This window comes from Bos taurus, chromosome 3 (genome assembly GCF_002263795.3).
Source record: "Bos taurus isolate L1 Dominette 01449 registration number 42190680 breed Hereford chromosome 3, ARS-UCD2.0, whole genome shotgun sequence".
Taxonomy (NCBI): Eukaryota; Metazoa; Chordata; class Mammalia; order Artiodactyla; family Bovidae; genus Bos; species Bos taurus.
Genome location: NC_037330.1, coordinates 73,400,202 through 73,426,404, shown reverse-complemented (window position 1 = coordinate 73,426,404; position 26,203 = coordinate 73,400,202). Strand labels below are relative to the sequence as shown.

The 26,203-nt window shown below is 35.4% G+C and overlaps 1 protein-coding gene across 1 annotated transcript in view; it reads right to left on the bottom strand.

Moving 5' to 3' along the window:
* NEGR1 (neuronal growth regulator 1) overlaps positions 1 to 26,203 on the bottom strand; it is a 1,034,996-nt gene that overhangs the window by 420,585 nt on the left and 588,208 nt on the right. Inside the window, exon 3 of the mRNA NM_001205414.2 lies at positions 8,493 to 8,618. Coding sequence (NP_001192343.2) covers positions 8,493 to 8,618 — 126 coding nt within the window. The remainder of the gene's footprint in view (positions 1 to 8,492; positions 8,619 to 26,203) is intronic.

The window sequence follows — 26,203 nt, the reverse complement described above, 5'->3', positions numbered from 1 at the left end:
TGATAAAGTTAAAGAGATGAAAAATGGGTTAGTTGGGGCTAGGGATAGTGGATGATGAAAGGAGTAGACTTGACTCTAAAGGGATACCACAAAGTAAATCTTTGTGTTGAGGGAAGAGTTCTGTGTGTTGATTGTGATGGTGGCTCCATAAATCAACTCAACTCATATGATAAAACTACATATACACATTGTACTAAATATCCATTCTTAGTTTTGCTGTCATTCTACAGTAGACTCAATGTAGTAATGGGAGAAACTGGGTTAGGGATAGGTGGAAACTCAGTACACTAACTTCACAACTTCCCATGAGCTTATAATTATTTCAAAATAAAAAAGTGGGGGAAAAAACATCTCATACTCATTTGGGGCAATTTATTTATATACTCTGAGTGCCATGTTCACCCACACAATGAAGATAATGATACCCATCTTACAGTTCAGTTTTGAGGCTTTAATGAAAGAAGTACAGTGAATCCTAAAGGAAATCAACACTGACTATTCATTGGAAGGACTGATGCTGAAGCTCCAGTACTTTGGCCACCTGATGAAAAGAGCTGATTCATTGGAAAAGACCCTGATGCTGGAAAAGATTGAAGGCAAAAGGAGAAGAGGACAGCTCAGGATGAGATGATTAGATAGCATCACCAGTTCAAGGGACATAAATTTGAGCAAACTCCAGGAGATAGCACAGGACAGAGGAGCCTGGCATGCTGTAGTACATGGAGTTGCCAATAGTTGGATACAACTTAGTGACTTAACAACAACAGCAACGCAAGTACTACTTATTTTTCCTAGAGTATATAAAGTAATGGATTAATGTTAGTTGAACCATTGTTTTGCTGCTGAACCATATTAACTAAAATATCTTTGGTGAAACTGCTCTTTACATTAATGGAGTTAAAGTTTTGAATGTAAATCAAACATGTTGATGAGGGGTTTCCCATACCTCTGTCAACTATAAATTGGTGCTTGCCAAGGGTATTTGCCATCTGCCTCTGTGAGGATTGAATCCTGTGCTACTGCAGCTGTTGACCTTACACACCCCCCAAAGGGAGTTCAGGGTGGATAAATGAGGCAATTTGTGCTCCAGAAAAATTGGTGGAACAGATACTTTTAGGAACTGATTTTTAGTCCAATCCTTGTAGCTCCTAATATCTAGAAAAGCACTAAATCCCTTCATAGTGACATCAGCTCCTCATGACTAACACAAAACCTTCTGTAAGATAAGTGCTTGATTGCATTGAACTCTCCTTTCACCAAAATCTTATATATTGACCTTGCCCCTCACCTCTTTAGAGAAGTGTCTCAGAGCTATCTGAGGTGTTGTCTCCCAGGCTGAAGTTCTCATTTTGCCTCAAATAAATCTTAATTGGCTATTCTTACCTTGTGCATCTTTTTTTTTTTAACACCACCAAGCAATTATCCAATACCAGTTGAATGTTCTACATTTCAGCTCAATTCTGACACTACCCAGAAAGAGCATTGGATTTCACAGATTAAGAGCTCAGGAAACCAAGACTGCCCTGTCCCCCACCCTCAACAGATGTCAGTAGCAATTTCAGGTTATCACCTGTGCTTGAAACTGAACAGGACTCTGTGGAGCCCTCACTGCTGTAAAGCCCCATCTGTGTACTCCATTTCTTATTTATAGGAAAAGATTTTGGTCTCCTAGGCTTTTTCTGAGTTACAAAAAGCAAATTCAAATAGTTACTAATCAGGTTAGTGAGAGGATGCAGAAATCCAGGAAAGGCAGTCAAGAAATAATAGTCAGGTGATAAAATAAAATCCTAGTTTCTCCTCAAGGACAGGGCTTCCCTGGTAGTTTAGATGGTAAAGAATCTGGCTGCAGTGCAAGAGATCCAGGTTCAATTCCTGGGTCAGACAGATCCCTGGAGAAGGGAATGACTACCCACTCCAGTATTCTTGCCTGGGAAATTCCATGGACAGAGGAGCCTGGTGGGCTACAGTCCAAGGGTTGCAAAGAGTTGAATATGACTGAGCAAGGAATATATATAACAATACAATATATATCTCAGAAACTAATTCCCACCCTTCCAGAAAGAGGATGGTGATTACATACTGACCATAACCCATAGAACCTAGACTGGTTGGAACCAGAAGATTGATGATTAAGTGTTCTGAAACACCACTTCGTTACCTCACCATCAACCTATCAGAAGAAAATCAAGCTCCCTATAGCCCTCACTCACTTTTAAATATTGTCTTTAAAAACCCTTCTCTGAAAACCACCAGGGATTTCAAGTGCTTTTGAGCATGAGCTACCCATTCTCCTTGCTTGGTGCCCTGCAATAAATGCTATCCTTTCCTTCACTGCAACCTGGTGTTAGCAAATTGGCTTTGCTATATATGGCAAGTGAGTTGTCTCAAGTTCATTCAGTAACATGCTTTCAATCAGGAAGCTATAAATTAGAGGTTTCAAGGACTCTGTCTTTGGGTTTGACTAATTTGCTAGAGCATCTCACAGAGCTTCAAGAAACAATTTTTTTTCTTTTTTACTAGATTACTGGTTTATTACAAAAGGACATAACTCAGAAACATCCAGATGAAAGAGATACATAGGGCAAAGTATGAGGAAAGGATGAGGGGAGAAGCTTCCATGCTCTCTGGATGTACCACTCTTCCTGAATTTCCCCATGTCCATGGATCTAGGAACTCTGCAAACTCTGTCCTTTTGCATTTTATCTGCCTGCAATGCAGGAGACCAGGGTTTGATCCCTGGGTTGGGAAGATCCACTGGAGAAGGGAATGGTAATCCACTTCAGTATTCTTGCCTGGATAATCCCATAGACAGAGGAGTCTGGCGGGCTACAGTCCATGGGGTTGCAAAGAGTTGGACACGACTGAGTGACTAACACACATGAGAGTATACTTACACTGTCATGGTTGATTAAATCATTGGTCATTGAGGATTAATTCAACCTCCAGCCTCTCTTCCCTCCTCAAAAGTCAGAATAGTGGGACTGAAAATTCCAACCCTTCAATCATATAGTTGATTCTCCTGACAACAAATCTGAGGTGTGGCCCCAAAATCAGCTCATTGCATAATAAAAAACACCTTTATAGCTTAGTCCCCTAGTGTGAAATTTCTAGATTTTTAGGAGTTCAGTGCCAGAAATGGCATGAAGATCAAATACATATCTCATAAAACATAGTACCATAGAGGTGCAGCCATATTGAAGGCATAAGGAAAATAAAAGGTTGATTCATATTTAGGGATATGTTTGTGGGTTTATATCAGGGGGATAAAGGTAATGGAGATATCAGGAAATGCTTGTGTCCCAACACATGACATGCAGATGTCATCTCTGCAAATTTTAATTTCTACTTGTAAGAAGTCATGTGGGAAGCAAGGGCAGAGAGCAGCATCCTTTACCTCTGCAGTACTTACGGAGCTCTTACTTTATGCAGGTTCTGAGCCAAGCCATGGGATACAAAGTCATGGCAATTGACTTTGTTTCTGGACAGGAGTCTCTGTCCCATAGGACCACAGACAAAACCAAAAACTACAATTCAGAGAATTAGTCCTGCATGAGTGGTGGCATAAGGTACCATAAGACCATGGAGAAATAAGCACCCAAATTTTCCTGAGATGCTTAGAAATAGTTTCATTAAAAGTTGAAGAAGGAGCAAGTTTGACAATTATATAGGGGGACAAAAGATATTCCTAATAGAAAAAAAGTAATATGGGAAGTTCCCTGGCAGTCCAGTGATTGGGACTTGGTGCGTTCACTGCTATGGTCCAGGGTTCAATCCCTGGTCAGAAGACTGCACAACCTAGCCAAAAAAAAAAAAAAGTAAAAGTAGAAAAACAAAATTTTAATCTTGACTAACTGGATGAATAGCTTACCTCCATAGCTAAGTTATTCACTTCTTATTTGCTCTTTATTCTTCTATTACTCAGTTTCTGGCTCATTATGTCACTGAATTGCTATGATGATCACCAAACTACCTAACCCAAAGATCTGATCTTATTTGACCTGCTTGATACTGTTCACCATTCACTGCTCCAGGAAATTTTTCCTCTTTTGGCTTCTTGTAATCATGACTTTCTGATTCTATTCTTACACCTCTGACCACTTGTTTGTGATTTCCTTTATAAGTGCTCTGTAACAAGGACCTGACAAATATAAAAGGAGGGGAAAAACATAACAGAATAAAGGAATAGTCTTTATCTTGAATTAGGCAATACTGTTAATGCCTATGGAAAATTAGGATAAGATCATTCTTTCAAAAGGCAATAGTCATATAGAAATTAGAAGAAAAAGAGTTTGAGATACACAGTCCAGGATTTAGCTCAAATTTCAGCTTCTGAGCTAAAAGAATATCTTTACTAGATTATAAACATCACCAGGGTAAAGTAAGAATATCTCTGGAGATTCCAGGTATCAAAGAATAGGAATGAACTGGGAAACAGAGATTAAGATAAACAGCAATAAGTGAGTGGGAATTTGATAAAGGCTTTCAGAATGCTTCCGTTTTTGTTATATATAATCTACTATTTTAAAATTTGGCTTTTTAAGTTTCTCTATTTTTTCTGACTGGATCTAGATTTATCAATTCAATGATGTGTGATTAAGAATTTTATTTTGTCTTTCTATTCAAAATCAAGTGCCTTGTGTAAACTTGCCTATGTTCTCTAAAGTTTTAAGTGAGTTTTGCTTCATGGTAATCACAGCATTTGAGAGCATTCAAGAACTGTATAAAGAGATCCCTCAATTTCAGAAACAGGGTTGGATATCCTGTACCTTCAGATATCATTCCTGAGAAGTTACAACTTCACTTGTTTAATCCCAGGTGGATACAACTAGACTCTAGTCATGAGGAAACAGGGGTCAAACTCAACATGAGAAATATTCTGTTTTTTAAAAAAAAAGAAAAGAAAAATGTCAAGGAAGATGAAGAATAACCAAGGAATTAGTCCCCAGACTAAAGAGGGCTAAAGTGGTATGATCGGAGAAGGCAATGGCACCCTACTCCAGTACTCTTGCTTGGAAAATCCCATGGACGGAGGAGCCTGGAGGGCTGAAGTCCATGGGGTCGCTGAGGGTCGGACACGACTGAGTGACTTCACTTTCACTTTTCACTTTCATGCATTGGAGAAGGAAATGGCAACCCACTCCAGTGTTCTTGCCTGGAGAATTCCAGGGACGGGGGAGCCTGGTGGGCTGCTGTCTATGGGGTCGCATAGAGTCGGACACGACTGAAGTGACTTAGCAGCAGCAAAGTGGTATGATAACTGAATACAACATTTGGATTCTGTACTAAAAGAAAAAGAATTCTCTAAAGGACACTATTTGATCAGTTGACAAAACTGCAGCATGGATAGTAATCAGATAAACATAAAATGCCAATATTCAAGGTACAAAAGTTAAAAATTGCACTTTGGTTACACAATAAAATGTTCTTCAGAAATTCACACTGAAATAAATAGAGAGAAAAGGGCCTGATGTATACAAGGTGTTCTCTTTTCAAATAATTTAATGAAAAAAAATATTTCTGCATACCCTACACACAGAAAATGTTGACTCAAAGAAGGAAAATGATGGATGAAACTGAGTAAAGGACAGAGAGTAGACTTTGCATTATTTCTATTAACACTTTCTTTTTCTTACTGTATTTTTTTAAATTTTAGTGAAGCATAGTTGATTTATAATATTGTATATAATATTGTGTTTAATTCCTGCTGTACAACAAAGTGATTCAGTTGTATGCATACATATACATATATATATGTATATACATATACATGCATACATATACATATATATGTATATATTCTTATATATATACATATATATTCTCATATATATATGAGAATACATATATATGTATATGTTCTTTTTCATATTCTTTTCCATTATGGTTTATCATAGGATATTGAATATAGCTCCTTGTGCTATACAGTAGGATCTTGTTTATCCATCTTATATATAATAGTTTACATCTGCTAATCCCAAACACTTCAAAGATGAATTTGAAAGAAATTGCTACATATAGAAAGAAAAAAAATAGAAAGGAAGAAATCCTGACTATAAGTAACTCTAATAAGCTCATAAGTCCAGAAACTTTTCAAGAAAGATATTTTGGGGCTAGTACACTAAGTTGTTTGAACTAACAAGTGGAATGGCAACTTCAATTGTTCAGGCAATGTCTGTGATATGGCTGAATCCACAACCCAACTTTTCCACAGATAAGGAGGAAGCTGCCTTCTTGTGATGAGTCATTTTTCTTTTTAATGATTTTAAAAACAGAATAGACCATAAATGAATTGGTAAGACTTACTAACAGTACTAGTAGAATAAACAAATCATATATGTACAAAAATTAGTCATTGTTTTTCATACTGACAGGAAATCTATCTGTATCCACTTCTAACACTAAACACTGTTCACTTGGTGATGGTTGTTTGAGACACATTTCCTTTTGTGATACAGAAAAAGAACAGAGGAGAATGTGCAAAATATTGATTACCTTAAAAAATAGATTAATGAAGTTTATAATTTTGCTTTCAAATATAAATATATAAATTGAAGAAAGGTAATAGAATGATGACATGTTACTTAAAGCAGGAACTCCATGTTGCTGAGCATTGAAATTTAGATTACTAATAAATTACAGTTTGCAATTATTGGAAGCATTTATAAAAATATCAGCTATGTGTAGCTATTCATTAAATAACAGTTAATAGTTATGCTAATTTTACTCATTTGCTCTGTATGGTAGGATCAGAAAAACTATGTACAGTTTAACTTATAACCCAATCTGTCTTCTTTCGGCTTCAAAATGTTATCCATTATCGTTATTCTAATAACTTCACTAACCAACATTCATGGTATTTAATTAAACTAAAATATATCTAAGCACTTACAAAAAGAATATGCATAATAACAAGTGCAACAAAGAAGAAGAGTTAAATCCAAAATATTAATCTTAAATTGCATGAATGTGGAGATTATGTGCTTCATTCTTAGAAAAAATTATATTTTCATATCAGATTTAAATCCGGAAAGATGATTAAGAATCAGCCTTACATTTGCATATCATCTTATACTTTTTAAAGCACATTTATAAGTATTATCTTTTCTGAGTCTCACAATAGCCAGAGATTTTTATCATTTGATTTTTGGAAAGTAGGAAACCAGCTAACTGAGGCTAAGAGATTTGCATGAGGATTTACTGAACTGATGAATAAGGAAGGTGAGATTGGAGCACATGCATTCTAATTGCTAGTCCTGGGTTTGTCTCACACTCCATGGAGAGTCCTTCCACTAATTCAGGGCTCACGTGTCAGTTTTATGATTCTTAGCCACTCTAGAGAGGAAAATGTTGGCAGTCAAGAGCACACTCATGCTTCAGAAATATTACAGGGGCCGTAATGCATATTATATAAGCATATATTGCTGTTACATTGATTTTTTTCTCACATTAATAGTAATACTAAATGTATGATGTGAGGAAGTCTCATTAGACCTACTGCCTAAATGAGGGAATTGAAAGACACCTAAGGATAAGTGAAATTAAAGAAAGCATTAGCAGACAGAAGAGATGTTCTAATTGTACTTTTTCTACATCTCTATAAAATATGTCTTCCTGATTCCTTTAAAAGCGATTTCGTCATACTAACCTTGTTCAAGTTATTTCTACCCCAAATACAAAACAAATAAAAATCAAATTTTGTCTATCTGAAATGTGGCGGGGTCCTATTCACGAAAAGTACCACTCTTACTTCCATGGTACATTTAAAGCTGTATTGTTCAAATGTTCAGATTTTATACAAACTGATGACTCATTTAGAGTTGTTCTGTGAAAATAGAACTTGTTTTGATGATGTTTACCCCTCGCTTCCTAAAACTGACAATCTCTTTAGGAGTATGTGCCCTGTATCGAAAGCACAAGACACTAATAAACATGTAATATTCCTTAATCTCACCTAGCTATGTGATCTTTTACAAGTTACTTAACTCTTGGGTTTTTAGATTCCTCATCAGTCAAAATTTAATGCTAACTGCCAAATCCTTGATTCTGAACTGCAGTTTGAAATTAGACCCAGCAACCTCATAATTTGTATAATTTCATTCTCCCCTGATTACCTCAGCAGTTCACACTGGCCTATTAACATGTGAATGCCGATTGAATAAAAGCCTTACACATTTAAATGAAGATATTTCTCTTGTGACATTTTCCATTTGAGCCTTTTGTCTATTGATGTGTGAATATCCAGTATACTACTGTGAAAGTAACCTTGCCTAGGCATCAAGAGACCTAGGGTCTACGCTGGGCTGTGACAGAAAATGTTCATTTAACTTCTGTGAACTGCAGACATTTGGGTGTAAAAAATAAGTATAAAAATATGCATCCTGTCTACCTCATGAAAAAGATATGAGAAATTAGCTGACGCTTAAGTTTTGAACAAGTGAGGTTGCAGGATGATACTGAACAGCACAAACAACACTGATGCATTTCTGTTTTACCTGATGGAGAGATGTGCCGCCAAGAAATGGAAGGCTCTGGTTTCCCAGTGGCCAAACAAGTAAGGGTGACATTGGTTCCTTCATTGATGGTCATATCGTGTGAGATGTCATAAATCTTCGGAGGAACTGAAATGGCAAAACATGCAGTGGTCAGAAAAAAATATGTATATAAAACAGTCTGTTAAACTACATATGATTAACTCCATGTTATCATGCAAACAAACTACGGTGGTGAAATGAACTTATAGCTCAGGATCATCACCTAAACAATGGATTCCCTAGATCTTCAAGATTATCCCAGAGGTTTTTTTTTTGTTGTTGTTGTTTTTCGCTCTTTGATTGGTTTTAAATTTCTGTAGTATTTAGCTATAAAATATTTTAGGGTAAATTAAATATTTAATAACAAAAGTTTATATGTTGTTCAAATGTTATTGTGAATACTTTTGTACTAAGTAAACTAGAATATAGTCATCTGTCTGTTCCATCTATATACTTCACTATAATGATGGTTTTCTGGTTGAAATGATTAAAGAAAAATGGAAATCTAGAAGAAATTTAAAATAAAAGGACAGCTATACCTATATGCTGATTTATGAACTAAGTGAGGTAAAACATAGAATTAGGATATATGTTTTCAAGTTCACAAAGGCAACTGGGGCCTCAACTTTTTCATCTGCCAAAGAGCAGGACTGGACTTTCTGATCATTTATGTTCTAAGGAACACAAATTCTAAAGGCTGTGCAAGATATGTTCAATATGTATTTTCTTGTCAGCAAGGAATGGAAATTGGTTGAAATAGGTCTCTTTATGTTGAGATTTCTTGGAACATTTGTTATGCTCTGTAGGTCTATGATAGTGAAAAGGGAAGTACTGTGATGCATTTTTTTTTCCTGATGTATTAAGCTATGGAAACATTTATATCAGAGAAGTAGTGACCGAGGAATAAACTTTGGGAATGATGGATAGGAAAAATACCTAAATTAACTTCTAGGATGTCGGTATTCTCTCAAACAGCAAATGATCACATTTAATCCTTAAACAGTATGGATATGAATCCTGCATCCTCTGCAGACTAGCTGTCTTATATCAGCCTGAGTTCTTCATCTGAAAGCTGGAGATTGTATTAGTACAAACCACATGTAGCTGCTGTGAGAATTAATAAGTTAACATATGTTTAAGGGTTTAGAAAAGTTCCTGGAATTATTGTTAGATATTATTATATGCTTTAAAATATATATTTGGTGTTTGAACTTAATTTCACTACTGCTCTTTCCCATGCCTTAAAATTTCTCTACGAACTTTATCACTTTGATGGTATATATGAATGCCCTGTGCCAGTTTTGGTTTACTATATAAAAATTATAGTATGTTGAAGCTTCAGGTCTAAGCTAAATGGCAATTCAATATACTGATCTCTATTATAAAAACATAATTTTGTAGTGGATTTTTTCTCATTGTTCCATTCTTAGGGTTTCTTTTGGCAAGAGATGTGTTTTCCTAGCTATTTTGAAAACCAGTATCTATAGTCTGTCATAGTGATAAATTAAATTACTCATACTTTGAATATCATCTTTGATTTTTTAATGGAACCCAAACTCTGCTACAAGAAAATCTGGGAGGATTTGATTACAAACACAAAGTATTTGACTATATATAACTGGTGATGTGATTGAGGAAAAGGTTTATTCTTAAGTGATATACTGTTATAACTGTTTCTAAATGACGTACTTTAATTGGCATTTAAAACATATTATGATTAAATTCTTCAGTGAGCTCTTCTTAAGCAAATAAGCAAAAAATAAAAACCATTCCAAGTAGAAGACTCTTTTTAGCTTAACTGAAACAGAACAGAAATAAAGATATTAAAATACCTTAGGAAGAAAGTACAGAAAAAAGTGTAAGACTTACTGGTGAACTGAAGATTTAATAAAATTACAGCATTAAACAAAAAATATCCTTTGGATAGATGGATGTAGGTATCAGTTTAATATAGTAAACTATGATATACACGGGTATATACACATGCTGCTGCTGCTGCTAAGTCAGTCAGTCATATCCGACTCTGTGTGACCCCATAGACGGCAGCCCACCAGGCTCCCCCATCCCTGGGATTCTCCAGGCAAGAACACTGGAGTGGGTTGCCATTTCCTTCTCCAATGCATGAAAGTGAAAAGTGAAAGTGAAGTCACTCAGTCGTGTCCGACTCTTAGCGACCCCATGGACTGCAGCCTACCAGGCTCCTCTGTCCATGGGAATTTCCAGGCAAGAGTACTGGTGTGGGTCACCAGTGCCTTCTCCACAATATACACATGCATGTGTATATATGTATTTATATATACATATGTTTACATAAATATGTATACATATTTATGTATACATATATACATAAATATGTATATATAAATACATATATACCAATATCTACTATTAAACAAAGAAAAAGTTATGTGATACTTTCCTTCTTTATGTAGTACAGCGATATCAGTTTAGTCTGACTAGTTTATTTATTTCAAACATATAACTAATTCAACTTTGGACTATAAATATTTAAGAGAAGTTATGGAGTGCCATAAGACATGCATTCTAGCCTCTAAATTAAATGATTTTCTCAGATTTTATTTGATCTTAAAATTGTTTATTTTCATTTTTACACATGTACTTGTAGTTAAAGTGGTGAACATAAGTAGTGGCAAACTAATATTAAGCACAATATTTAATTTCACAGAAAAACAGCCAAATCCCTTAGCAATAAACTTAGATTTAACATTTAACTATGGAAAATTCTGTGGTGGGGGAATACTATTGAATTCCAGGCGTGACGTGTCAGTCCAGTGATTGCAACCAACTTCTGGAGCTTCATAATTCAGGATATACTATGGTAAAGAAACATCTGGAAAGAGGATGCTAGTAAGAGAAAAATCCCTCTGGCAAGGCTCTTCTCTCAAAATGCATCACCTGTTGGCAACAGATGTTGTGTGTAGACAGAGCCAATGAAAATCCTCACATGGACTGTAGCTTGTGGAGGCAAAAGCAGGTGTTCCTTTGCTGAACATTCAGTCATTGAATATTCAGTTCAAGACTTCAAACTTTTACTGAGAATTAGGGAGGGAATAATTCTGGACTCACAGGAAATGCAAAAATTTCCTAACATAATCCTTCACCTCAAGAAACTTAAAATTTAAATAGGGAGGAAGATAGATACGTAACTAAGAGAAGACAAATATTTACCATGTTTTCCTTTCTCATTTTACATGAGGAACACATGTCTAAACAGGTATGCCTTCAGGGTTCAAAATCATCAGAGATTAATTTTGTGTTCATTTCTTTTAAAGCAAACCATGAAGGATAGTTTATGCACAAAGTTATTAATTGTGGTGCTATTTATAATAAAGAATAATTATTAATAACCTCAATGTAAGACAAAAGAAATGGAGATATTGGTTAGCTCTGCCTCCAAAATAGGATGTGTTACTGAGGAAGGGTTTGGGATGAATCTGGGGACCATTGGGATAAGATATAAAGGAAGAGAAAGGTGATGTTTCTACTCTGGGTGGCAGGAACAGAGAAGAATGGTAATGTTTCAGATGTTGTAAGACCATCTGGGTCCAGATAACAGTTTGTGTATAAATGGCACATGTGCACATCTAGGAAGAACGCCATTGAACTTTCTAAATGACAAAGCATCATGTCTTATATGTCCAATATTCTATGCACTTGCATAGAAAAAAGTAAAATGAGTTAAAATGACTATTCTAGACATCTATATCTTTTCTATATAACATATCTTGAAATCCTTTAACATTTTTATTTACAAATGTTAACTTAAAATCAATTGTTTGAAAAGAAGCATGTTCAATCAGTTTAATAATTTTAAGTCACTAAATAATTACATTTTAATGAGTATTTCAGGTTGCTGTAGAATTATTAATAGTTAAATACCTATGACCTGGACCAGAGCAATAAAGGAATAAGCTATTCATTTAAATATATACTTGTCTAACTTTCAGGAAATTATGATTATAACCTTTAAATTGTTATACATTTGAAGGAATCACTATTGTACCTTTGAATTAATACCTACTCTGCCTTTAATTAATCATTCACAGGATTCAATTTCAACTAGTATTTACTGCCCTGTTTTCAACTTCTATTCAGTTGATGCCATGGTGGGAGAGGATGATCCATATTTAGATGCATTTATAGATTTAGATTTGTTAAGTGCTAGTCGCTCAGTTGTGTCTGACTCTTTGCAACTCCATGGACTGTAGCCCACCAGGCTCCTCTGTCCATGGAATTTTCCAGGCAAAAATAAGGAGTGGTTAGCCATTCTCTTCTCCAGGGGTTCTTCCTGACCCAGAGATTGAACCCGGGTATCCTGCATTGAGCAGGATTCTTTACCATCTGAGCCACCAGGGAAGCCCTATTTGGTTCATTACAGTAATTCAAATCTCTTACTGGTTTCACTTTCATAAAAAATTACGCTATATGACTTGTCCCAACTGCCTTCTCCATTTGGAACCATCTATCAGTGTCCTTAGACAGAGTATGGAGTATTATCAGTAAGGAAAATCTTAGAATACATACCTAAACCAAATGCTAATGATTTCCACACAACCAGGCCACCTGGGATTATTCCCTACTATTTGAACTATGAGAGGCAATAGTTTTTGAGTGTCCTCATGGTTGCTTTTTAAAACTTTTTAGAACTTGTACATAATTTCTAAACTGTATTAAAAAAAATAAGGTTTTTGTTTCTTTAACAAGCAGCCTTCACAGATTTAACTTACATTTCTTCAAGCAGCTCATCTTGTAGTCTGGAACATGATCATTAAAATTTTGAGAAGTCAAAATAAGGGTGACAAATGTGTACATCACAGGAATCATATGAGCACACTGTTTTATTTTATATGAAAAGTCTGTGCAGGGACTGTGGCCAGGCCCTGGTGTGAGGAAGTCATAATGGAGGAGCCTAGCAGTGTCCATGTGCTCCAGCCTGCTTCCTAATGGGATGGAAGCTGGTGGAAAATGTTTTTTTAAAGTCTGTGCAGATGATTTTCAGAAATAATAAACAGAGTTCCCATCTATAATAAGTTGCATGAGATGTGAGGTTGTGTTACACATAACAATGAAAGTCCCTAGAGAATGTATTTGATGGTGATCTTGCGTACATGTGTGCTGAGTCCTTCAGTCATATCTGACTCTTTGTGACCCATGGACTGTAGTGCACTAGGCTTCTCTGTCCATGTGACTCTCCAGGCAATAACACTGGAGTGGGTTGCCATGCCCTCTTCCAGGGAATCTTCCTGATCCAGGGATAGAACCCATATCTCTTATGTCTCCTGCATTGCCAGGCAGCTTCTTTTCCACTAGCACCACCTGGGAAGCCTGATGGCTACTGTAACTTTAAATAAATGCAAGACAAGGATTATTTGGATCTAGACAGTTGCACTGGCTCACTAGAATCAATTAAATGCTTCATCAAGTTCTTAAGTTGTAAGAGTCCATGAAAGACCACAGTACATACAAATCCATTAGGAGAGCTTCTTTAGGCTGCCAGGGCTAAATGGTGAATGAACTATGTATTTAATCTGCCCCACAAACACTGGAAGATTGTTGAAAAACATCAGTTGAGTACTTATCATAGCAACAGTCTGGGCACAAGTATCTAGAAAAGAGTCTGACACATACAGGATACTCAACAATATTTGTTTTATTGTTTTTATGTGCGAGCTAATATTTCTTTGGCTTCATAATGATGCTTTCCCATATAATTTCATACCATTGCAAGTATGATATAATATAAATTCTGAGGATACAGTGAAAATGTAATTATAGTGCCAAGGGTCCTATGTGACTTTTTTCAAGGATTCTCTGAGATTGGGGATTCAATACTTCTTTTAACTTACATAAAATCATGGTAGCTCCCTACTGTATTGCTTACTAGAGTTTTTGCCATGCAAGCCAAGAGAAATAATTGAACAATAATCATAAATGTATTTTCAACAGAATGAACTGTCACATCTTAAGCAGGAGTATGTATTTTGGTTAGTGCATTATTTTTTTTTTTCACTTGAGAAGCTATGTAAATTTAAGGTCAAAATTATTTGACTTGAAGAGTGTGTACATATTATTTCTGTTTTTTTTTTCCCCCTCTCCATAGACTTGGAGTCTGAGTTAGTTCGAATAAACTATATCTCTGAAGATTTTCCAAACTGCTTGAGTCAACAAGCTAGACATAACTATAAATCTTCGGAGAATTGGCTTTTTTTGCACTCCCATATCTGGTAATGGCTGGCAATATCAAAAGAACAGTCTTTCTTTTCCTAGGCTGGCACTTCCCTTGTCAGTCTTGGCCAGCCCCCAGAAAGTGAAAGCAGATCTTCGTTATATAACAAACCTCCTGGAAAAGGTGCTGTTCTCAAACTGAGAGAAGAAATCGTTTCATGATTTTTTTTTTTTTTTGGCCTAAATTGGCTTGCTGGTGGGTGCTTGATGGCTTCCTGGCCTGCATCTAACTAGCAATATTGTTTTCTCCAGCTCATAGACTACAAACTCACTTTTTATAGTTTATGACATTTCCGAGATTTCTATGGTTTCTCCCCTCATCCCATCACTGATAGGAGGACAATAATAGCTAAGCGTGACTTGTAAATGCAAACTTGCCAGATTTGTGTTTTACCTACTGATGGAATATGCCAGAACTTCTTTGGGGGGCAAGAACATGTTTGAAAAAAAAAATGCATCTTTCAGACTGCAGTTGAAACTGAATCATGTTGCTTAACTTAGTGTTTCTCCTTTTTTATAAAACCTATGTATAAAATTTTCTCAATCTACTGTGTCCTTCAGGGGATCAGCTACATAAAATTTTAGAACAGGCAAGTGACCTATTTTAATCCACTCATACATTCATTCAACAAGTATTCATCAAGAACCACTTTGACTTAGGGAGATTAATCTTAAGGAATCCATGTCTAAAGAGTTAGAAAGATCTAACACTATTAATTATATTATGGAGTAATAAATCCTATAAAGTAGATTCTGTACAGCAAGGTGTTTGGGACACAAAAGTAGTAAATCAAACTCTGCCTGTGGAGTCAGAATTGGAGGGGATATTGATCTTAAGAAAGGCTTTATGAAACAGATGACATTTGAGTGAAATTTGATGGTTAAAACAGTAGTGTCCTATGTTTCAGGATGATCTGGTAAGACTTTTAGAATCCTGGGGAGGAGAGGGAGGGCACAACTCAAGAGATCCTAAACTGATGGTTTGGAGTGAGCTCCAAACTCCTCTACAGATTTTGGTAACTGATTTACAAGATACCAACAACTTATCTCAATAAGAAGAGACAATGTCTTAATAGCTTGCACTCAGATAGAAAGGTGCTATGAGTAACTTTTCCCCCACTGTGTTATTGGTTCATGTCATAGGGATCAAGATGATCAACAATGGAAAGAAGAAAGTGATCATCTGAAAATGATAAACCCTAAAGGATATGGAATTATGGAAAACATCAAGTGGAAATATCTTCCTTCTCTCTTTCCTTTCTCTCCATCTTTGCTTGACTACCTAATATGTGGGTTATAAGTAAGTAATCTATAAATTTTAAGACAGATTTTCTTGTTGAGGAAAGCCATCGGTGTTTGCTAGGTAGATTGCAGTGGCAAATCTCTCTCTCTAGATATATATATTATCTATATAATATATATTGTATAGATAATATATATTAATAATATATTATAATAATTATCAAATAATTGTTAAATATAATAGTAATTATTAGTGGTATGGTGATATATTTATATATTATAAATTATATAGATTATATATACATACATATATGTAAATACACATATATGCACATATGTTATATTAAGACAGCTTAGCCTACATGATAATTAAATGTGATAAAAGACTAAAGAAAGGTCACTGGTTTAGAAAGGATAGGTTTTGTTAGCTTAATATTTAAAGATTTCAGATTTTTCGGTTGAAGGCAAGTTCCTCACCTGCTGAATAAACATTCTTAAAGTAGAAAGATAACATTATTATACAAGATTTTTAATATTTTAGGCATAAAGATTTTATTTTTGCTTCATTTTGGCTAGAGGATCAAGAGCTGGCCTATAAACATACACATGAATGTTTATATACCAGAGTTCAAATCCCTGCTGTACCTCAGGCTAGCTTCAGCTTCACTTACTGGGATGGTTCAAAGATATAAAATATTACTTAAAATCAGGACCATAATAACAACTACTCCCTCAGGCAGCAGCAGCAGGAAGGCTGGAGCACACTTACAGCAGTGTTGTATATCACAGGGAATCTACAATGACTTTGTAACTCACTCTTCTCCCCAGTAGAAAATAGTTACAAAATACGTAGGAAAAATATCACAACTGAAAAGCCTTACAGCACACAATGTAGGTATCCATTCCTGAGGAAGATTTCTTAAGAAACCAACTATATATCTTTAAAATCTTCAGTGATGATGGCATTTTATTAAGAATTAATAATGAATTTTTTTCCTGGAAACATTTTGGCAGTATACTTTAAGAACTTTAAAGAATCCAACCCAGTGAGCCAATGGTTTCTGTTCCAGGAATTTCTCTTAAGGAAAGCAGGCACCTCCCTTCTGTATGGTCGCTATTTGCATAAACCTGGTGGCCAGCTCCATTGTTCTGCTAACAACGTGCCAGCAAATGCCCTCTGGAATGGCCTGGATGAACTTTGCTTGCCTCGTCTTTGGCAATGAACTATCTCCATAAACCAGAGGAAACGGCCCAGCTGTGTCATGCTAGAACCCAGCTGTCTTCTTTGCAAATATTTCCCACAGTGAAAAGCTTGCTTTAGCATTTTTTGAAACGCCAGAGAGTCCAATGTCTATCCTTGGACTCATAGAGTTATATTGAAACACCTGGCTCTGGATTTCATGAGGTAAATCTATTCCAGTTCAATATGAGTTCCTTTTGTGAGGCTCCGGTTTTCATAATTGTGTTTTAGTAGATTTTTATATCTAAAGTCTGTTATGCTATGCTGTTTCCTGCATTTGCAGAAAAGATGTGTCTTGTCGGTGCAATCAGGAAAAAAACAAACCGAAAAACAAAACAAAACAAAACAGCTTCTCTGAAGTACTTTGATTTATCTGTTGTTTGTACCTAATATGTATTTTCCTATTTATAAAGGTGCGTGCTCTGTCATGTCTGACTCTATCTAGCGACGCTATGGACTGTAGCCCACCAGTTTCCCCTGTCCATGGGATTCTCCACGCAAGAATACTGGAATGAGTTACCATTTCCCTCTCCAGCCCATGCCTCTTGTTTCTTGCATTGGCAGGTGAGTTCTTTACCATTAGCACTGCATTAAAGGTAGTACACACTTATTTAAAAGAATGTGGAAAAAATAAAGAATGAGGAAGAAAAACACCAAATCATCTATTAGATTGAAACATCTACATTTTTTCCTTTTGTTAGGTTAAAAAAAAAATGTACACTGGAAAGCACCAGTCTAAAGAAAGCAGATACCACTCAAAATTTTCTTTTAGAAATGGAAGTGCAGGTTTGCCAGACTTTTAGATATGAGCTATTCTATTATTTTGTGCCACACATTCATCAAAATAACTGTGGACTTACCTTAGCACGGACTCAAATGGTCCATTCTGGGATTTAGAAAAATTTGCAACTTACTGGAGACACTTGGTCATCATGTGCTTGAAAATTATATGTAGAAATCTACATGGTCTATGACAATAAACAGTGCCTGCAGGTTTCTGTGTATACAAAATCCTTACCATCCACTGCAAGCCTTTTATAGTCTTAATGCAGTCATAGAGTCACAATTTGCTATCAATGCCTTGCATTCTGGCAAGCCTCTAGACTGTTCATTTTACTTGAAAGACTCATTTTCACATTACATTGCTTGATTTCTCATAAAAGCTGTGCATTATCACACTAATGTGTGGTTGCTCACCTGTCATGGAATAACTATGATGACATCTCCAGAATAACTAGAGTTTCGCCTTAGGAAATATTCTGAGAACAGCTCTTATTCAGAAATTTAAATAATAAAATCATGATTCACTTTGATATTTTGCTCCTCCCCAAATTATATACTTTTAAATCATGTTTCTTCATCTGATTTTCTCAAAGAGAATGTTTTATTTGTGCTTATAATGTAACAACCAAATGTTGTATAATTATATGCCAAGATATCTCAGTGCAGTCTTATGGTTATATGCACAGATTCTCTCTAAAATTGGGTTAAAAGGTAATTTGTTATTTTGCTGTCCCCTAGATCATTAGTCACAGTGGCCTAAGTGCATTCTCTTATAATTCAATATCAAAGAAATTGCTTTTATAGCATTAACTATATTATATTCAAAATTGTATAAATTATTGAAATACTCTGCCTATTGCCAAGATACAAGACAGTTCACATGGAAAAAGTTCCATTTTAAATTATTCATTGGAAAAAAGTCCGTCTCTTGCCAGAAACTGTTTTATACTGGGGCTAGCTTTTGGGACTTACATTTAAATATGAATCACAAGAACTCTGGAAATTTCAGATACTCATAATTCTTCTGGCTTTAAAAATGTAGTTGTCTCTTTAACTCATTCATTTCCATCAAGTAGAGTAAACATTGTATAATGTCTTGTATCGAGTTGCTATTCTAATGGACATTTTCATCAGTCATAGTGAAAGTATTCATAGGTAATTCCTTATAAATCATGATAAAACAATATAAAAAATCCATATAAATAGTGAAATTTGTTGGCTATTTTTGAGCGATTTTTGTTGGCTCACTATTTTTGAGGAGAATATATAAACTGTATCATCAATGAGCTATATACATCATATGTACATATTATATACATATATATTATATGTGTATATATGTATTTTACAAATATATATATGCATGTGTATTTGTCATATAGTTGATAAATGTTCAATTGGATTGTGTGTATTTTGTAACTTAATTATGTAATTTTGCTAATGATAGAATGTGGTAGTAAAGGGGCAAATCTAATTGTAAGACACATAATTACATTACAAAATACACATACACATACATATACACATATTCAATTTATGTATATCTTTGCTACAGATTTCTGGAGAACTCATATGAATAGAGGAACTATTTCATATACTCTCTGAGTATCCTAAAGGATCATACTTAGTACACAGTTAGTGTTCAGAAAATATTAAATGTTTTTACCAGTTCTAAATGCCTTAGCTCACCAGGTTGCTCAGTGGTAAAGAATCTACCTGCCAAGGCAGGAGACCCGGGTTCAATTCCTGGGTTGGGAAGATCCCCTGGAGAAGGAAATGTCAACCTATTCCAGTATCCTTGCCTGGGAAATCCCATACCAGGGGAGCCTGATGGACTACATACAGTTCATGGGGTTGTAAAGAGTTGGACATCACTCATTGACAAAGCACAGAACACAGCAAACATTCCTCATTGTAGAGTAGATTTCTGGGTAGATTGAATAGCATAGTAGATAAAGGGAATTCTATGAATGTATTGAGTGTATATTGAATTCATTTGACAGCTGTTCATGATAGTTTAAGCAGTAGAATGGAGAAGCATGGACAAGAAGTCTGCACAGCCAGGAAGAATATTACCAATGTTGGTGGGCAGATTCAAGTATGAAGGAAGAATGTTAGAGAAAGGCATGGGGATCTGTGTCTGGGTCTTTCCTTTCCTCAATTTTCAACACCTTGGATGTTTATCGATAAAACCATATCAGGGGTCACGTGCTTAGTCATAGTAATTACAATTTAAGAGTGACAAACTGATACATTATTTTCAATTAGAGGTTGGTCAGAATGGTAAAGTGCACAGACCCTATAAAAAGTGAAAACTGTTAGTCATGCCAGGGATCAAACCCAGGTCTCTTGCATTTCAAGCAGATTCCTTAACATCTGAGATACCAGGGCAACACTATAATATTATATTATTATAATAATATTAATTATAAATATAATGTAACATTTATAAATATAATGTATATAATATGTATGAATTTAATATGTATAAATATACATTGTATAAATACAATAATATTAATATAATTATAACAATATTAGGTTGGTGCAAATGTAATTGCAATTTTGCACTGTTGAATTTTGCTGTTTTATATTGGAATGGAACACATTCTTAAATAAATGTTATGTTACACATTATTTTAATGTCCATTTCTTGCTCTATGTATTTTTTCTAATAACTTATTACTTGCTGCTTGTTTTAAATTTATTTTAGATTACAGAATTGATGTTAGACAAAAAGGAAATTTGAGTGATTTTCTTATTCAAATTCAAAATGGGCCCTAAAGAAGTGGAGACAACTTGAAACATCAACAACATTTTGGACCCGGAACTGCCAACAAAGGTACAGTGCAGTGGTGGTTCAAGAAGTTTTGCAAAGTAGACAAGAGCCTTGAACATGAGGAGCACAGTGGTTGGCCATCAGAAGTTATCAACAGCCAACTGAGAGCAATCAGAGCTCATCCTCTAACAATTACATCAGAAGTTGCCAACGAACTCAACATCAACCATTCTATGGTCATTTGGCATTTGAAGCAAATTGAAAAGGTGAAAAATCTCAACAAGTGAATGTCTCACAAGCTGATCAAAAAAGGAAAAAAAAGTTGTTTTGATGTGTCTTCTTTTCTACATGACAACAATGAACAATTTATCGATCGTGCTATGAAAAGTGGACATCTGACACTGGTGAGGACCAGCTTAGTGGTTGGATTGAGAAGCACCACCAAAGCACGTCCCAAAGCCAAACTTGTAATAAGAAAGGGTCCTGGTCACATTTGGTGGGCTGCTGGCAGCCCAATCCACTATATCTTTCTGAATCCCAGAGAAACCATTACATCTGAGAAGTATACTCAGCAAAATGAATGCCCAAATGCATGTCACATAACCAATGCTTCAAAAGTTGAACTAATTGGGCTACAAAGTTTTACCTCTTCTGCCATATTCACTCGACCTCTCACCAAATGACTACCACTTCTTAAAGCATCTCGACAACGTTTTGCAAAGAAAATGCTTCCACAACTGGCAGGACACAGATAATGCTTTCCAAGTATTCACTGAATCCTGAAGCATGGATTTTTATGCTACAGAAATAAACAAACTTATTTCTTGTTGGCAAAAATATGTTGATTGTAATGTTTACTATTTTGCTTAATAAAGATGTGTTTGAGCCCAGTTAAAATGATTTAAAATTCATGGTCCAAAACAGAAATTATGTTTGCATCAGTTCAGTTCAGTTTTTCAGTTGTGTCTGACTCTTTGCAACCCCATGGACTGCAGCACTCCAGGCTTCCCTGTCCATCACCAACTCCTGGAGTTTACTCAGATTCATGTCCATTGAGTCAGTGATGCCATCCAAGCATCTCATCCTCTGTCATCCCCTTCTCATCCTGCCTTCGATATTTCCCAGCATCAGGGTCTTTTCCAATGAGTCAGTTCTTTGCATCAGGTGGTCAAAGAATTGGAGTTTCAGCTTCAGCATCAGTCCTTCCAGTGAATATTCAGGACCGATTTTCTTTAGGATAGACTGGCTGGATCTCCTTGCAGTCCAAGGAACTCTCAAGAGTCTTCTCCAACACCACAGTCCAAAACCATCAATTCTTCAGCACTCAGCTTTCCTTATAGTAAAACTCTCACATCCATACATGACTACTGGAAAAACCACAGCTTTGACTAGGTGGACTTTTATTAGCAAAGTAATGTCTCTGCTTTTTAATATGCTGTCTAAGTTGGTCATAACTTTCCTTCCAAGGAGTAAGCATCTTTTAATTTCATGGCTGCAGTCACCATCTGCAGTGATTTTAGAGCCCCCCCCCAAAAAAAAAATACAGTCTCCCACTGTTTCCACTGTTTTCCCATCTATTTGCCATGAAGTGATGGGACAAGATGCCATGATCTCTCTTACTGTTTCGATGATCCAACAGTTGTTGGCAATTTGATCTCTGGTTCAAAGTGCACCAAACTTAATACCTTATAAAGACACAGCTGAAGGAGCTAGGGATGTTTACATAAAGTTAAGGAATGGAAAGAAGGAAAAAATTTTGAATGGATTTATGGATTTATTCTAGGTTGTTCTTGTAGACAGGATAGTGGTAGCTTTTACATCATTATAGTGAATTATCTTAACCAAGAATGTCCTTACAATGAAAGAGAATATTTATAAGAATATAAATTCCCAGTCATCAAAAAATTCTAAGAGAATATGGAAGAGCAGTAGGATTAGACAAGAGATTACTACATTTGGGTGAATTCTTGTGTCAAATATGCTCTAAGGATTTTCAACTGCTTTGTTCTTTGACTTTATGTTGCACTTTATATGTATACATGCCTGCTTAGTCACTTCAGTTGTCTGACTCTTTGCGACCCCATGGAAAGTAGCCTGCCAGGCTCTTCTGTCCATGGGATTCTCCAGGCAAGAATACTGGAGTAGATTGCCATTCTATCCTCTAGGCGATCATTGCCCAAACCATGGATCAAACCCACATTTCCTGCGTCTAGTGGACTGAAGGTGGATTTTTACCTCTGAGCCACTGAAGAAATCTATACATTTGTACATGAAGAAACACATCCAAGTAAAAGACTGTGAACACAGTAAAGTACCTGGGCAAATGATTATTTATTATGTTTCCCCTGAATGTTTACTTCCCTGGTGGTTCAGATGGTAACGAGACTGCCTGCAGTGCAGGAGACCCAGGTTCGATCCCTGGATCGGGAAGATCCCCTGGAGAAGGAAATGGCAACCTGCTCCAATATTCTTGCCTAGAAAATCCTCCTCCTGGGAGGAGGAGCCTGGCAGGCTACAGTTCATGGGGTCACAAGGATCGGACATGACTGAGCGACTTCCCTCACTGAGTGTTCACAAGATAATGGGACAAAATAAGTTCTTGTTGAATTCCAGGAATGCAAAGAATAGCTGAATAACACTTTTGACTCGATGGACATGAATTTGAGCAAGCTCCGGGAATTGGTGATGGACAGGGAAGCCTGGAGTGTTGCAGTCAATGGGATCACAAATAGTAGGACACAACTGAGCAAATGAACTGAACCGAAGGGAAAAAAAAAAGAGAGAGACTATTTTCTGCTATTTGAAAATCCCATTGATCAATTTTATATTTGCCTTTTCCACCATAATACGAAGAGTACATCAAGTGTTTTTACCTAAGCAAATTTTTGTGAGTTTGTGTGCATTACAGCAGTCACAGTGTATGCATCCGAATCAATGTGTTAGTATAAACAGATGGAAATATGCTTCTCAGTTGATGAGTAACATAAGAGTCCTTCTCTTCCCGTTTCACTAAACACTTAAACCCACATATTTTCTGCCCTGGTTTCTCTTTTTTTGCCACATTTATCTCTGATTTGTTTTTAATCTCCAGAGATGAGATGACACCTGCCTTTCGAACATATTGCAAAAACAGCACTGATTATGGCTGATTTTTGCTAGTTCATTATTTTATCAAAGAAAATACATACTGAATGACAGCAGAGTCACCAGTTGATGAGAAGATTTATTATGTATATAACATCCTGCTTTTGGTTGGGAGTCAGGAGAATTGAGTTATGGCTATAATGTCAAACTGTTTCTATCAGTCTGAGAGCTGTAATACTCAAATGGCAACTTAAGGAACTGAGTTTTATGCTTTCTACTGAATGGTACTTTTTAAAAAAGGAAGATTAAAAAAAATATTAAAGAAAAAAAGCAAACTTTTGTACTAAAGAACAGACACATAATCTGTTCCTCTCTGGGTGTAGCAAGGCTGCTAATTGATCAACAAATCCATGTTCTCCTCTTGGCCATGACTAGATTCTGTCTCTCAGATTATCCTAATCCCCTAACCCTAATCTGCTGGGTTTTAAGCAGCAGAATGTGAGCAGACATGATGTGTGCTACTTCTAGGCTTGCACCCTCAAAAAATTCCCATGAATGATTCTCCATGTAGTTTCCCCCTACGCAGCTTGATGCACATGATTTTGGAAATTGGAAATCACATATTGAAGATGGCAGAAAAACAGGTTAGCGGAGAACAAGTTTTTAGAGACTGTGGTCTGCCTATAGAAACAACTTATTTGGATGTCCTATGAGTAACAAATAAAAAATATGCCCAGACAGTGTTATAGAAGAATTCAACCTATATCTAAGGAATTCTAATCTCTATATCTTATAACCCACTCAAAAGAAGATTAAAGAAACAAAATGCAAGGAAATAATTATCTTATAAGCCTATTCCTGAAAACAAAAGGAAGAAAACACCAATTCATTTTATGAAACTGATATAAAATGATATTAAATATGGACATGGACTGTACAAGAAATGTAATTTCACTTATGAACATAGAACATTTTAAATTAAAATACTGAATCTACCAAGCGAATCCAGAAATGCATACATAAAAAAGCTTGCCTTGTTCCAAGAGAATACTATTCAAAAATTTATCAACTTAATACTTCACAGAAACAGACTGAAAAAGTATATATTATATGTCAGTAGAAATAGAGAACAAATTATATAAGAAAAACAATATAATTTATAACAAAAAAGTTACAAACAAGGAATAGAAACTTTCTTGTACAATATGACTAAAAGGATCTACTAAAAATTCACAAATGATTATCTTTAATTGTTATAGACAATTAAGTGTTAAGTGTTATAGACATCTTTCATTAAAACTGAAATATGATAAAGAAGCTCATTTTTATTCTATTTTACATTATACTGTATACATTATACATTTTATATTATACATTTTACAGTATACCTAGCCAGTTTAGTCAGATTAGGAAATAAGTTAGAAGTGTAAGTATTGGAAACAAAGATCCAAAAAAGAGTCACTAACCATATATAATATAATGGCCTTTATAGAATATTCAGAAGAAATTATATATATTGAAATTGATGAGAATTCAGTTCAACTACAAAAAATGCTAATCCTTTCCACAATAAATTGAAAATTTGATACAATCATATATTAAAACTTCTACTTTTATTCAGGTAATTCAATAAGATTAACCTATTATTAATATTGAAAGGTAAAGAATGAAAAGTAGCCAAGATAATCTTGACTAAGAAAAAATAAAGAGAGGAATTTATTCCATCACACTCCCAAGAGAAGTTATAAAACTCTGGCAGAAAAAAACAGACCAGAATGAAACTGATACAAACAAAGCATATAACACGCACAGAGCACACACAGAAGTTTTGAATATGATAATAGAGATTATAGCTCAGAGCAAAAGAACATACCATTTAATCAGTGGTGCTAGGACAATGGCTACATGAGAAAAAACATAAAACAGATTTTGACCTCATATTATGCACAAAAGTAAGATGGACAGCCTAAATATTAATGCCTAAATATTAAAATCTAAATATTTAAATGTTTAGAATTATATATATTGAAATTGGAAAGGAGTAAGACATAAAAGACCTCAGATATACAGATGACAATAACCTTATGGCAGAAAGTGAAGAAGTAAAGATCCTCTTGATGAAATGAAAGAGGAGAGTGAAAAAGTTGGCTTAAAGAACAACAATCAGAAAATGAAGATAATGGCATCTGGGCCCCTCAGTTCATGGCAAATATATAGGGAAACAATGGAAATATTGACAGACTTTATTTTCTTGGGCTCCAAAATCACTGCAGATTGTGATTTCAGCCATGAAATTAA